This window comes from Apostichopus japonicus, chromosome 16 (genome assembly GCF_037975245.1).
Source record: "Apostichopus japonicus isolate 1M-3 chromosome 16, ASM3797524v1, whole genome shotgun sequence".
NCBI classification, from domain to species: Eukaryota; Metazoa; Echinodermata; class Holothuroidea; order Aspidochirotida; family Stichopodidae; genus Apostichopus; species Apostichopus japonicus.
The window spans coordinates 28,556,214-28,568,423 of record NC_092576.1 but is presented as its reverse complement, the minus strand read 5'-3'; the positions used below and the strand labels follow the sequence as shown (position 1 = coordinate 28,568,423).

Genomic DNA, 12,210 nt, shown 5'->3' with positions numbered 1-12,210 from the left:
TGAGAGTGTTTTTTTGTTTTTGCTTTTAGTGACGGCCAGACACGGTAAAACTTATATGGCTGCATCATTCACGCACTGCACCTTAAAAGATATCACGCAAAACTACCAGTTAGTATTGCAAAGTACAGCAGAGAATTAATCTGCTCTGTGCATATTTTACGCCACAGAAGTATCTATTGACAATTTAATATAAACTAATCAATAGACATCCCTACATGAAATGATACATCTATAAATCAATAAAGATTTCTTTATTCCGTATTCCTGTAATCCAAAGATTATTCAACGCAGAAGAAATGTTGAGTCGATTCGTGGTTTATTAGCTTTGATATCTGGTAACTATCTGTTAATCTGTTAATCTGCTAATCTGTTAATCTGTCAGTCTGGTAACTAAATAAATAAAAAAGAAACATACGTTTGTAATTAAACAATCAGGAAATCGATTAATGAATAAGTCAATTATTGAAGAATAAATACATAAATCCAAATCATACAGAATAAATAATCATGTATGCAACAAATATACAACGTTATATCAATAAAAACACAACTTACATAAAATCTTTGGTTTAACACTGGAAAATACTTCTTGCTTCAATACGTTCTTGATATCGACTGAACTCAAATTACGGTAAATGAACGTAAAGACAGAACCAACGAAAACAACAAATTTCAAACACATACTCACGCACGCACGCACACTCGCACAAACACGCACACGCGCAGTAGCACTGCAACTTTACATGACGCACACTTCGTAACAATACACAAACAACACATCGTGTGAGCGCGTTTACACTCCCCCCTGTTAAATCATATGGATTTTACACACATTTACAACCAATCAAACAATTTAGTACACTGAGACAAAGTAATATATATTCAAAGAAAAATCAACAATGAGACTAATCAGACATTCTCTTTACAATACACTATTTCGTAATCGGTCTTTTGAGTATTTTATTACGAACCTTAACCTCAACGCTTCTTACTTTCCCATCGCTACTCTTGAAAACTGTAATGATTCTAGCTAAAGGCCATTTTCCGCGTGGAATTGTTTCGTCGGTGAGGAGAACTATGTCCCCAATGACAACATTTTCTTTCGGAACATTCCACTTATGGCGTTTTTGGAGGAGAGGCAGATATTCTTTCCGCCATCTCTTCCAAAACAAGGAAGCAAGGTACTGTACTTGAAGCCACCTTTTACGGCCGTAAGAGACTCCTGCGTCAACTGGGGTGTCAGGCCCATGTCTCATCAAAAGCAGGTGGTTTGGAGTAAGAGGCTCCTCATCTTTTGGATCTGAGGAGAAGTCAGTGAGAGGTCTTGAGTTGAGAATAGATTCCAACCTCAGCTAATACAATAGTAAGAACCTCATCAGTGACCGTTTGCTGCCTCAGGACGCCTCTTAGAATCCTTCTAACCGACCTGATAAGCCTTTCCCATGCTCCTCCGAAATGGCTGGCTGTAGGAGGGTTAAAGTGCCACTCACAACCTTTACTATGAAAAAAGGCTTCTACATCATCTTTATTCATGGCTTTAAAAGCATTTCTCAGCTCTTTCTCGCCAGCTTGGAAATTAGAACCATTGTCGCTAAAAATCTTAACTGGCTGACCTCTTCTTGCTACAAAACGTCTGAAAGCATTAAGGAAGGAATCAGCATCAAGGGATTCACAAACTTCCAAATGAACAGCTCTGGAGGACAAGCAAGTAAAAATGCAACCGAACCTCTTTACGGTCGAGCGACCTCTTTTCGCTTCGAATGGCCCAAAATAGTCAACGCCGACAAAACTAAAAAGAGGTTTGTCAGAGGAGACTCTCTCCGAAGGCAATGCGGCCATTATCTGACAAGAAGGCCGTGCAAGGATCTTACGACAAATAACGCACTTACTTACTACACTCTTCACTGCTGTTCGACCATTCAGTAGCCAAAACTTTTGCCGAATGGCACTTAACGTCATGGCCAAACCACCATGACCTACCGACTCATGATAATATCTAATAATGAGTGTGACTACTGCTCCCCTAAGGGGCAAGATAATTGGGTGCTTAACGTCATTTCCCAAATCAGCATTGTCGAGTCGACCCCCCGCTCTAAGTACATTTCCAAGAAGAATGTGTTTGAGTTTAAATAATCGCTGGTCACGCTGCCAGGATTTAAACGCCGATTTTTTGACCCACGAAATTATGGTAGTTTCACTCGCTTCGATTTCTGATACAGACAAATTTATGCCACTTGCTGCCAATGAACCTCTAGACTTATTAACAAAGCGAAAGACCCAAGCTAACACCTTGACTAACTTGGTCCACGATGAAAACCTGGAGATTAACTGCTCAGAAAAATTATCATTCACTAAAGTAGTTACATTAAGAACAACAGACTTTCCTATTTCTGTGTCTCCAGACAAATCAATATCATCATGTTTCAGTGAAGGCCATGCGCTTTCTTTCTTCGAAAGGAAACTTGGGCCGGAGAGCCACGTTCCTAAATCATACGTACCCTTCGAGCCATCATCGGCTGGGTTTTCTTTGGAGCCTACATGTCTCCATTGATTTGGAGAGGAGAACTCATGAATCTTGGACACTCGGTTCGCAACGAAGGTTTTAAATCGCTTATCCTCGTTGCGAATGTACCCAAGGACAATCATTGAGTCCGTCCAAAATATTACTTTGTCGAGATCAAACCTAATCTCTTGTTTGATCGACGTGTACAACGTCACTGCAAGAACCGCGCCCATTAACTCGAGCCTAGGAATAGACACGGGCTTCATCGGGCTGACTTTGGCCTTTCCTTGAATGAATGAGCAGCTTGCTTCACTGTCAGCACCTATCACGCGGAGATATGCTACTGCAGCATATCCTCTCTGAGATGCGTCACAAAACACGTGAAGCTGGACGCGCTGTGCGTTATCTAACTGTAGCCAACGAGGGATCTGTATAGATGAAAGAAGAGGAACATTTTGAAGCCACTTCTTCCATGTCACAAGTTCTTCGTCCGTCAAGGGTTTGTCCCAATCAGACCCTTTGCTACATATCTTGTAAGAGGCACCGAGCAATGACAACAAAGGGAGCAGCAAAACCCAATGGGTCAAAGATCGAGCTTGATATTGACAATAACCCTCGCCTTGTAAAGGGTTTGTCGGGCAACGACACGTTGAATAGGAAATTGTCATTTTCGGCATTCCAACTCACTCCCAGTGTTCGCTCAGTTGGAAGAGTCTCCAGGCTATTACGTAAATTTGGAGCTCTTGCGGACTCTGGGATGCTTTGGAGAACGGCACGATCGTTACTAAACCATTTCGTGAGTCTAAAGCCGCCCTTACTTAATATACTTCTAAGGCGTTCCACAACTTCTATTGCAACAGTTGGATCATCGACTGAAGCCAGAAGATCGTCTACGTAGAAGTTGTTCCTTATGAACTGAATGGCTTTCTTACCTACAATGTCCTGATTATGTAACTCGTTGTCCCTGGCCGTGCGCTGTAACGCATAGCCGGCGCAAGCTGGACTTGACGTGGCACCAAAGAGATGCACCGTCATTCTATATTCGAGCGGTTCACTTTCTAGATTACCGCCAGGCCACCACAAGAACCTGAAGACATCGCGGTCTTCGCTTATCACCTGCACTTGGTGAAACATTGCCTCTACGTCAGCAACTAGTGCAATTCGCTGCTGCCTAAATCTGTGGAGAACACCCACGAGACTGTTTATCGTGTCTGGGCCCTTCAATAAACACGAGTTTAATGAAGTATCCCTCCATTTCGCTGCACAATCATAGACTACTCTGACCTTGTCTTTGTGGGGATGAACAACTGGATGGTGAGGCAGATACCAAACATTACCAGCCTTACCTTCACCTTGAACCCGTTCGGCATAGCCTTTCGCAATGTAACCTACGGTTTCTGTATACTTTTGACGCATTACATTGTCTCTTATTAGCTTACGTTTTATGTTTCTTAGACGTGATTCAGCTAACGGTTTATTGGAAGGCAAGAAATGGTTATCGTCCTTCCACAGAAGTCCTATCTGGTAGTGACCTTCACTAGTAAGTGAGGCAGTATATTCTAATATACCTTTGGCTCTCTTGTCTTGGACAGAATCACCTTCACCAATTCTCGCGTCGTCTACAGACCAAGAACTTTTAAGTAAACTTAAGATCTCTCCATTCGGGCAACAAGATATACGATGGATGTTCTTTCTATCGCTACGACCACTGAAACCTGTAGGACCCATAACAGACCAACCAAGGGGTGTCTTTACTCCATACGGATCCCCCGTTCCACCACGCCTCTCATCCATAACCCAAAATGCTTCGGGAACATCCGCCCCTATTAGTAGCTCAAGGTTGTATCTTGAGATATCCCCCCAGGGAATAAGTTTCAAATGTTGCCACCGGTTGAGGTCACGAGCAGAGGGGACACTATCATCACTATTGGGTAGTTTTGGAACAGAAAGAGCAGTTATTGACAAATCATTACTTGCATTCTCCCCTTTAACGGTAATATCAAATGTTGAACCGATCTTAGGTTCGACTCCGTTAACCGTCGAAGACGTGTAAGACGTCGGTTTTCCCTTAACACCTAACTTCTTCCTAAGGGATTCTGAACACAGAGTAGTGTCTGACCCACTGTCCAAAATAGCCAGGGTATGCACCCGATTACCATTGTTACCGGTCACTGTAACCGGCAGAATTCTCAAGAAAACGTTACTACCACAAACAGCGGTGTTTGACATAACAGAGATATTCTCTTGATTGGGTGGAGGATGAAGTAGATCATTGTGTTTGTTAGACCGACAAAACGTGCAAACGGTATCCCTTCTACATTTAGCCACCGAATGACCAGGAAATAGACATCTAAAACACAACCTCTTTGTCCTAACAATGTCTAGCCTCTGGTTGTAACTCAAGTTGCAGAACGACTCACAGTCAAAAATCCTATGATCATCATCACAGGTAAAACACTTAAGAGATCTACCTTTCATAAAATTAGATTTCACGCGAGGTTTCTCGTCACTCACTACGCTACTCGACTTGCCTATATTCCTACCAAACGTGTTAGACGAAATTTCAGCTTGACCTGTCAGATACGATAGAAGGTCATTAAATTCTGGTTCTCTACTCTCATGTATCTTTTGGGCGACATTTGCCCACCCAGTTTGAAGATACACAGGTAACAAACTGTGAATCTTAAGAGGGTTACTTGTTGAATTTAGGTCATTTACATACCCCATCTGAGTTAAGGTAACGTAACACCTCTGCATTTCGGATATGAGCTTCCACAAGCTTTCTCCGTCATTAGCCTTAATCGATTTGCGACTAACCAATTTACTCATCAAAGAATTCAGAATCAGATGAGGTTGACCAAATTGACGTTTCAAAATTGCCTTCGCGCTTTCGTAACCTTCGTCGCCTAGAAGCACGCAACTTTCGATGCAGAAACGCGCTTTACCTTTACATAGCTGCAGCAAATACTGCAAACGCGCGGCATCACCGCTCAATTTACTTGCCACGTTAACTTCGAAATTGGTTATGAAGTACCAATAATCTGTGGGGTCTCCATTAAACTCAAATACCTCAGCCTTCGGTAACTCTAATGCCAATTTGAGTTCGTTAAACCCGAATACATAGTTGGAATGACAACTAGAACTATACCTATTTGAACTTAAATGTGGAAGACCTTCACCATTCTTCATGTCTACGTTACTATTATTACCATCGGTAATATCATTAACTTCCTTAGAGCTAACACAATGACTAACGTTACTATTCTTAGTAAAAATACCGTTATCATCATTGTCGGTTAACCTCTTTTCCTCGTCGCCTTCGGGAGCTTCTGAGATCCTCTCGGGCCCTTTTCTGCTTAGGTCTACATACCTCTCGACTTCGATCTGTACGGCGATGAACTTGCTGACTACGTCCGCCATCCATTCTTCTTCCAAAATAAACTTATCTTCTTCCAAAAGCTTTTCAATCACAGCTTGATGGGCCTCTTCTATTGCTTCTAAATTTTTATTCGCTTTCTCTAAGAGTTCCTTCACAGAGTCTATTCCTGCGTCCTCTCTAATGAGAGTAGAAATAGAATTAATCGCTCTAGTCAAGGTCCCCTTCTTATTCCTGCGCCGTATTAACAGCGTCTTCATCGTAAGGGCCTCGTCCGTTGACATCCTCAATTATAGATTTTATTTACTATAAATCAATAAAGATTTCTTTATTCCGTATTCCTGTAATCCAAAGATTATTCAGCGCAGAAGAAATGTTGAGTCGATTCGTGGTTTATTAGCTTTGATATCTGGTAACTATCTGTTAATCTGTTAATCTGCTAATCTTTTAATCTGTCAGTCTGGTAACTAAATAAATAAAAACGAAACATACGTTTGTAATTAAACAATCAGGAAATCGATTAATGAATAAGTCAATTATTGAAGAATAAATACATAAATCCAAATCATACAGAATAAATAATCATGTATGCAACAAATATACAACGTTATATCAATAAAAACACAACTTACATAAAATCTTTGGTTTAACACTGGAAAATACTTCTTGCTTCAATACGTTCTTGATATCGACTGAACTCAAATTACGGTAAATGAACGTAAAGACAGAACCAACGAAAACAACAAATTTCAAACACATACTCACGCACGCACGCACACTCGCACAAACACGCACACGCGCAGTAGCACTGCAACTTTACATGACGCACACTTCGTAACAATACACAAACAACACATCGTGTGAGCGCGTTTACAACATCTCTGAAAGACACAGTAGCGTAATGATTTTTTCAGCATGTTTATATGGTACACAGCGAATGTTAATGAGTCCCTCTTAAAGGTGTGTCTTAAATTGAGACTCCTTGTTAAACGTAAATGTCCCTCTGCACAATCTTGTTACAGGTGATCATAAAACTCCTCAGCTTGTACAAGTCATACAGAAATGTTGACAAGGACAAAATCGTCCTTGATTCTGGAATCTCCTTGCCTAACTTTGGAACAGCTGAAAGAGTTCAAGTAGACACCGAGGTAGGGAGGGAACTGATTGAAGAAGAAGTTGTTAAGCTTATAAAATACTCACAGAAATCTCAAGAACTGAAAGAACTGAGGTATGGCATTTTTTAACAGTTCCTACATTTTGATGAAGGAAGGTGAAGTTGCTAAGTTCATCGTATTTAAGCTAAATATTAATACACCCACATAAATATAAAATATTGACAGAACTGGGCTTTGGATCCGTTACGAAATTTTCGTGTACATTTCTTATTCCCGCTTTCAAAATGGCGACTGATAAAACTTTGCCATTCCTCTAGCTTGTAGAGTAAAAGTAAGGGTGAAAGTAGGGTGAAAGTTGCATTGCGTGTTGCAGAAAAAAAACTCCCTTTTTCGAGGTCTTTCTAAGCCTGGTTTGGACGTTGCTCAATGGCATTTATGCCTACTTGTTAACAACCTTTGTATCATTTCTTAGATTTTATAGATGCTTGATGCCATTACATGTAGATATTCCATCAAAGCAAAGCTCAAGAAGCATTAAAGGTAAGCCAAATAAATCAATTAAACTCGACAACTTTACTGCAGTTGATTCTCGCTTTCATATTAATTAATCAGTAGTTTAGGCATATAGACTGCTTTCGATAATATGTAATCAGACTCAAAGTTCAATCTAGAGCAGCAGTGGGACATTCTTACTTTTGATTCAAGAGAGCAAACTCACCACTGCCAAAACTTTCTAATACAATTGACCATATGTGCATCTTGTACAAGGAGGTGCACAATGTAATTTATAGGAAATAAGCTTACGTTGGAATTATTTCAAGACTTGGTGGGCACTTGACTCCGATGCCCTTCATTTTTGTTTATCTAAGACGTATATCTTTCTTAATACTGTGTTCATTTATATTGCCAGTGATGTGGGAGACTGGATATGACTATCGCTATATTCTCAACTTTCACACCGGTAAATGGCTTGTAAGTATCACTGTTATTTGCCTCGGCTAGGGTTACGAAGACAGATTATTGTCCCAACTTAATAATGTTTGAAATGTTTGAAATTTAACACGGAAGCTAACGAAAACCAGTTTCGTAGTTTATAGCGAAGGCAGTATACTTGACTTGTATATACTTCACACGAACTGGTGACTTCATTTGGTTTTGTAATGGCTTAACTAGGGAGTTGTAAGTAGGTTATTCCATGAAGATGGAATTAATATATCTCTTGGATGAGAATGTATGAGATATTTTCGGTGAGTTTTGCGCATACACAGTTTGGTATAACAAGGTCACCTGAATTTCCTTACCAAGGAAATCCTTAAAGTAATTTTTGATGACGGAAAAAAAATATCTAAAACCTTTCCTATGGAACATTCTTTTTATATCTCTTGTTATATCTCTTGTTGACTTGTGGTTTTTAAATGACAGTTGCAGGAATATTACAGTAGCAACGCAAGAATAATAGCAGATCAAGAAAACGCAGAGGTGAGTGCTCTATGGAACGTAAAATCGAAAAAGTACAGCCGATACCGCAAGATTGATCGTATCGGATAAATGCATATAATTTAGAAGACAGTTTCACCGAAGTATTCAGTACGTAAAAATGAAATGGGGACCTCTCTGTATAGGGTAAGGATTTGACCTGTGGGTTGATTAAAAGTTTGCCATAAACGCATATAATTTAACTGATAAGTAGTAATAAATTAAATGGTTCACAATTATGTCTGCCGATTTGTTCTCTTTCTCTAATTATTGATGTATAAATCGATGCTAACATAAGTTGTAACACATGTTGCCAAAAAAAGTTCAGTCAAATCAAATTACTCAGCCGCAAGGTAACAATGACTATAGTGAGATTCTTCTCCCTCAAGTTGAATCCAGATCTGAACAAACTCTCTGTGGTTTACAAACCCGCCTTCAAAGTTGAGTAAGAATAGTGTGATGGGATATGCTCTATACAAACTAGTGATTGGTGAAATTAAAGACATCTCCAAAAATATCACTATTACTTAGCAAATTGCTCTAAGAGCCATTCACATGTAAACACGCGCAAGCTCCGCCTCTACACTTACGGAACACCTTGTGTCTAGACATGAAAGTTTGATGTCTTAAATTTTATTGTTCTGAAAGGGTTAACTTTAGGCCACTTAAGATACAATTTCTTTACTTGTTCTCTATAAATCGAGCGCGAGTAACTGTAGTTAACATTCGCAATTGATACGTAAACTTCTGGGTAATATCTTTAGGGTAGCCAGTAGGAACTTGACTAACAACAGGCGCTCAGAGTGTAAATAAAATGTATTATACATTTTATTCCATGACGTTCAGAACAGTACGCTCTAGAATATAATGACCTGTCCTACATCTTGGTTGAATAAAACAGCAAATGTTCATGATATTAAGCAAAATGCAGTGAGAAATATAATGGTAAATTACACTGAAATAAAGCAAACTGAATTTTCCGTGACCGAATAACGTTACCAAATATTTCAGGTCTGACTGTACTTAAAATTTCTGACAAGTGTTTGAAAAAAAAGAGACAAATTAGCATTCTTCATGATCGTGAACACTTTTTTCCCGTCGTCTTAATTGTCTATTTTCGAGGCTTACATAATTTGCTGCCGAGACAGTTTTAACCACAGATGAATATATATGATTTATGGTTGATGGCAACGCACAAGCTGCCCAGTGATATTGAGCAAAAGTTGTGACCATTATCATATGATGAGCATAATTTTAATAAGACTTATATAGGAGAAGTCGCTTTCTTTAAGGTCTGTGAAGAGGAATTTAAGCATATGGATCTTGCTTTAAGACATTACAAAATCTTGTTGAAAAAGTGGATTCGCTTTGTACGTAATAAGTTTGAGTGTGATTTCTGAGACGTCCATTTATAGATAATCTTGAAATGGATGCTTTCTGTTTGCACGAAATTTATCTTGAAAATGGAACACCTCATCGATCGGTAGTTTGTAAACGCCACTGTCTGCTAGTTGAAGTTGAAAACATATAGAAATAAATAACAGAGGAATCCCAATTTCATTATAAGATTAAATTCTTGTAATCGGGCCATTGATTGCTGGAATTCTCTATCAACAAACATCCAAACTGAAAATCCCTGATATATTTTTTTTCGAAATACGAAACTGCATTAAACAGTATTGATTTTCTTATTTTTTCTTTTCGATTTTAAGGCTGGGCTATTAGGGTTGGGTGGAGTGGGGATAAGGAGATGGGGTTTGTTTGCATTTGTTTTGTGGGAAGAGGAGAGGGAATGGGTATTTTGTATTATCGAGTTTTGTCTTTCGTTTTGTAAGCAGCGGTGTTTTACTCAGTTAAGGTCACTCAAGTTTTTATACAACACTTCTTTTCAAAATCTTTATTTTCTATATATCTTTGTATTGATATGCTATGCAAAATTCATTATATGCACATAAATAAGAAGGCTTATCTGTATAAGTATGTAAATATGTTGTGAAGAATCATATAAATGATATGAACATAAAATGGAATGAAATTCATAATGTTAATTTAAAAATAAGTTCTATTAAATATCGAAAGACATAGTTTCTCATTGTTTTGCTATGAATTTTTTTCTCTTTCCCATTGTTTTAGAATTTGAAAGCAAAAACATTAATAAATCACATACTTTCCATTTTTGAATTACAGTTGCAGAAAAATAACGGAAACAATGGAAGAGAGATCGCAGACGAGGAATACTCAGAGGAGGTAAGCACTTTGTGAAACGAAAAAAAAATCATAATGGATATAATTACCACATTTCCATTGTGTATATGGAACACCCGATACACCAGAGAACACAGTAACTACTCTAAATATTAAAAGTTTTGTACCACAGTAAAAAACCTGATCGTGCTATGAATAAGTAGCATGTGCTATTGGGATTACAGTAAGAGCTGGGGATATGTGTAATCCTAACAAATACAGTTGTTGGGATTACACATATCCTGAGTTCTTACTGTAAACCTAATAGCACATGCTGCCTATTTATCAGATTTGTCACGAAATCCAATTTTTATTGTGGTACCAAACTTTAAGATTTACAGTGTTAACCGGCTGATGCATGGAACTGCTTGCCAATGCGGTATTCAACATAGCACGGAATGGATGAGATCATCTCTGAAACCTTAAGTAGTAGCATTTTATATCTTGACTGATGATGTTCTGTAAACAATATTAACAAATATAATGCAATGAGTGCCACCTTTGAGATGAAAAATACTATCTCCATCTTGTTTTTAATAACAAATAGCATAATTTGCGGTCGAGACTATTAATATCGCATCGTCATACTCAATGTTTGATGTATAGATGATCAAGTGATTATGATCAAGACTACTCACATAATCTTCTAATCAGCTGTCTACAATGTTACATATTCATGATTTGCTTTCTGTTCAGAAACACACACACACAAGTCTTATATCATTTTCAAGTCTTATTACTCATATCGTGATGCTAGCTCTCCCCATTCGATGCTCATTTTCTCGCTAGTAAAGATCTGCTTCATTGGCCCCAGTTATTGCACGCTATATTTGGTTACGTAATCGACCTGTCACGGTCGTAAAAAGACCTCGGTCTTTACATGAGCCTGCATGGCTTCTAAACATCATGAGGCTGTTTGATGGATTAATTAAGCTTGTAAGCTTAAAGATGTTTCAACGTGTAGCACTGCCATTAGTTTTCTTCTTTCAATTTCTTTCTCTCTCTCTACAGAAGAAACGTTTTAGAGAAATCTATTGGTAAGAAATGTTAACCTTTTTTGCCAGTATTGGACTACTCCAGGACCAGTTTTTGCTGTTGCGTAAGGTTGCGTAACTTTCTGTTCTCAAAGTTTTCAAAACTATAATAATATATCAATTTGACCTAATACAGATGACAATATAATTGCGCTCATACTTAGTAGTTCCTCTACAAAGGTTACAGTTTGAATACATTTGTGAAAAAATAAAAGATTCGGTCACAAAAATGTGTTTTGAGGTTACCAAATTTTAACTAATAATATCAACCGAAAAGGTAGTGCTCGGACTGTTAAAAACAAAGAAGAAAATTGGCGGCAAATGAAGTCTTTCTTATTACCCAGTTTGCTTGTTTTCCCTGTTGTACTCGTTACAAGTGCTGAACTGCGATGAAAGAAACAACTGTCAGAAGAAACAGACTAGATGACTTGGTGACATGTGGCGCTGTGTAATACTTGGGGC

At 38.5% G+C, this 12,210-nt stretch overlaps 2 protein-coding genes and 1 long non-coding RNA gene across 4 annotated transcripts in view; 2 read left to right on the top strand and 1 right to left on the bottom strand.

Annotated features, from left to right (window-relative positions):
- Nucleotides 1–12,210, top strand: part of LOC139983463 (uncharacterized) — a 45,825-nt gene that overhangs the window by 26,863 nt on the left and 6,752 nt on the right. The window lies entirely within an intron of this gene.
- The window catches only part of LOC139983178 (uncharacterized), a 32,102-nt gene that overhangs the window by 18,726 nt on the left and 1,166 nt on the right, over nt 1–12,210 (top strand). For both annotated transcript variants that reach the window (XM_071996562.1, XM_071996561.1), the window contains 6 exons: nt 6,902–7,107; nt 7,467–7,534; nt 7,905–7,966; nt 8,417–8,473; nt 10,658–10,717; nt 11,726–11,751. In XM_071996562.1, coding sequence (XP_071852663.1) covers nt 6,902–7,107; nt 7,467–7,534; nt 7,905–7,966; nt 8,417–8,473; nt 10,658–10,717; nt 11,726–11,751 — 479 coding nt within the window. The remainder of the gene's footprint in view (nt 1–6,901; nt 7,108–7,466; nt 7,535–7,904; nt 7,967–8,416; nt 8,474–10,657; nt 10,718–11,725; nt 11,752–12,210) is intronic.
- On the bottom strand, nt 230–6,761 carry LOC139983559 (uncharacterized). The gene is made up of 2 exons (XM_071997191.1): nt 5,782–6,761; nt 230–390 (listed from the first exon to the last, which is right to left on the bottom strand). Exons 1-2 carry the CDS (start codon nt 6,161–6,163, stop codon nt 371–373), a joined length of 402 nt encoding a protein of 133 aa, XP_071853292.1. The 5' UTR covers nt 6,164–6,761; the 3' UTR covers nt 230–370.

Bases quoted from the DNA above. Each gene is read 5' to 3' on its own strand.
- LOC139983559 (XM_071997191.1), bottom strand. From the start codon at position 6,163: ATGTCAACGGACGAGGCCCTTACGATGAAGACGCTGTTAATACGGCGC. The intron at 391-5,781 runs GTATTTTTACTA...TTATTTATTTAG, and splicing joins AACCGACAATGATGATAACG to TTACCAGACTGACAGATTAA.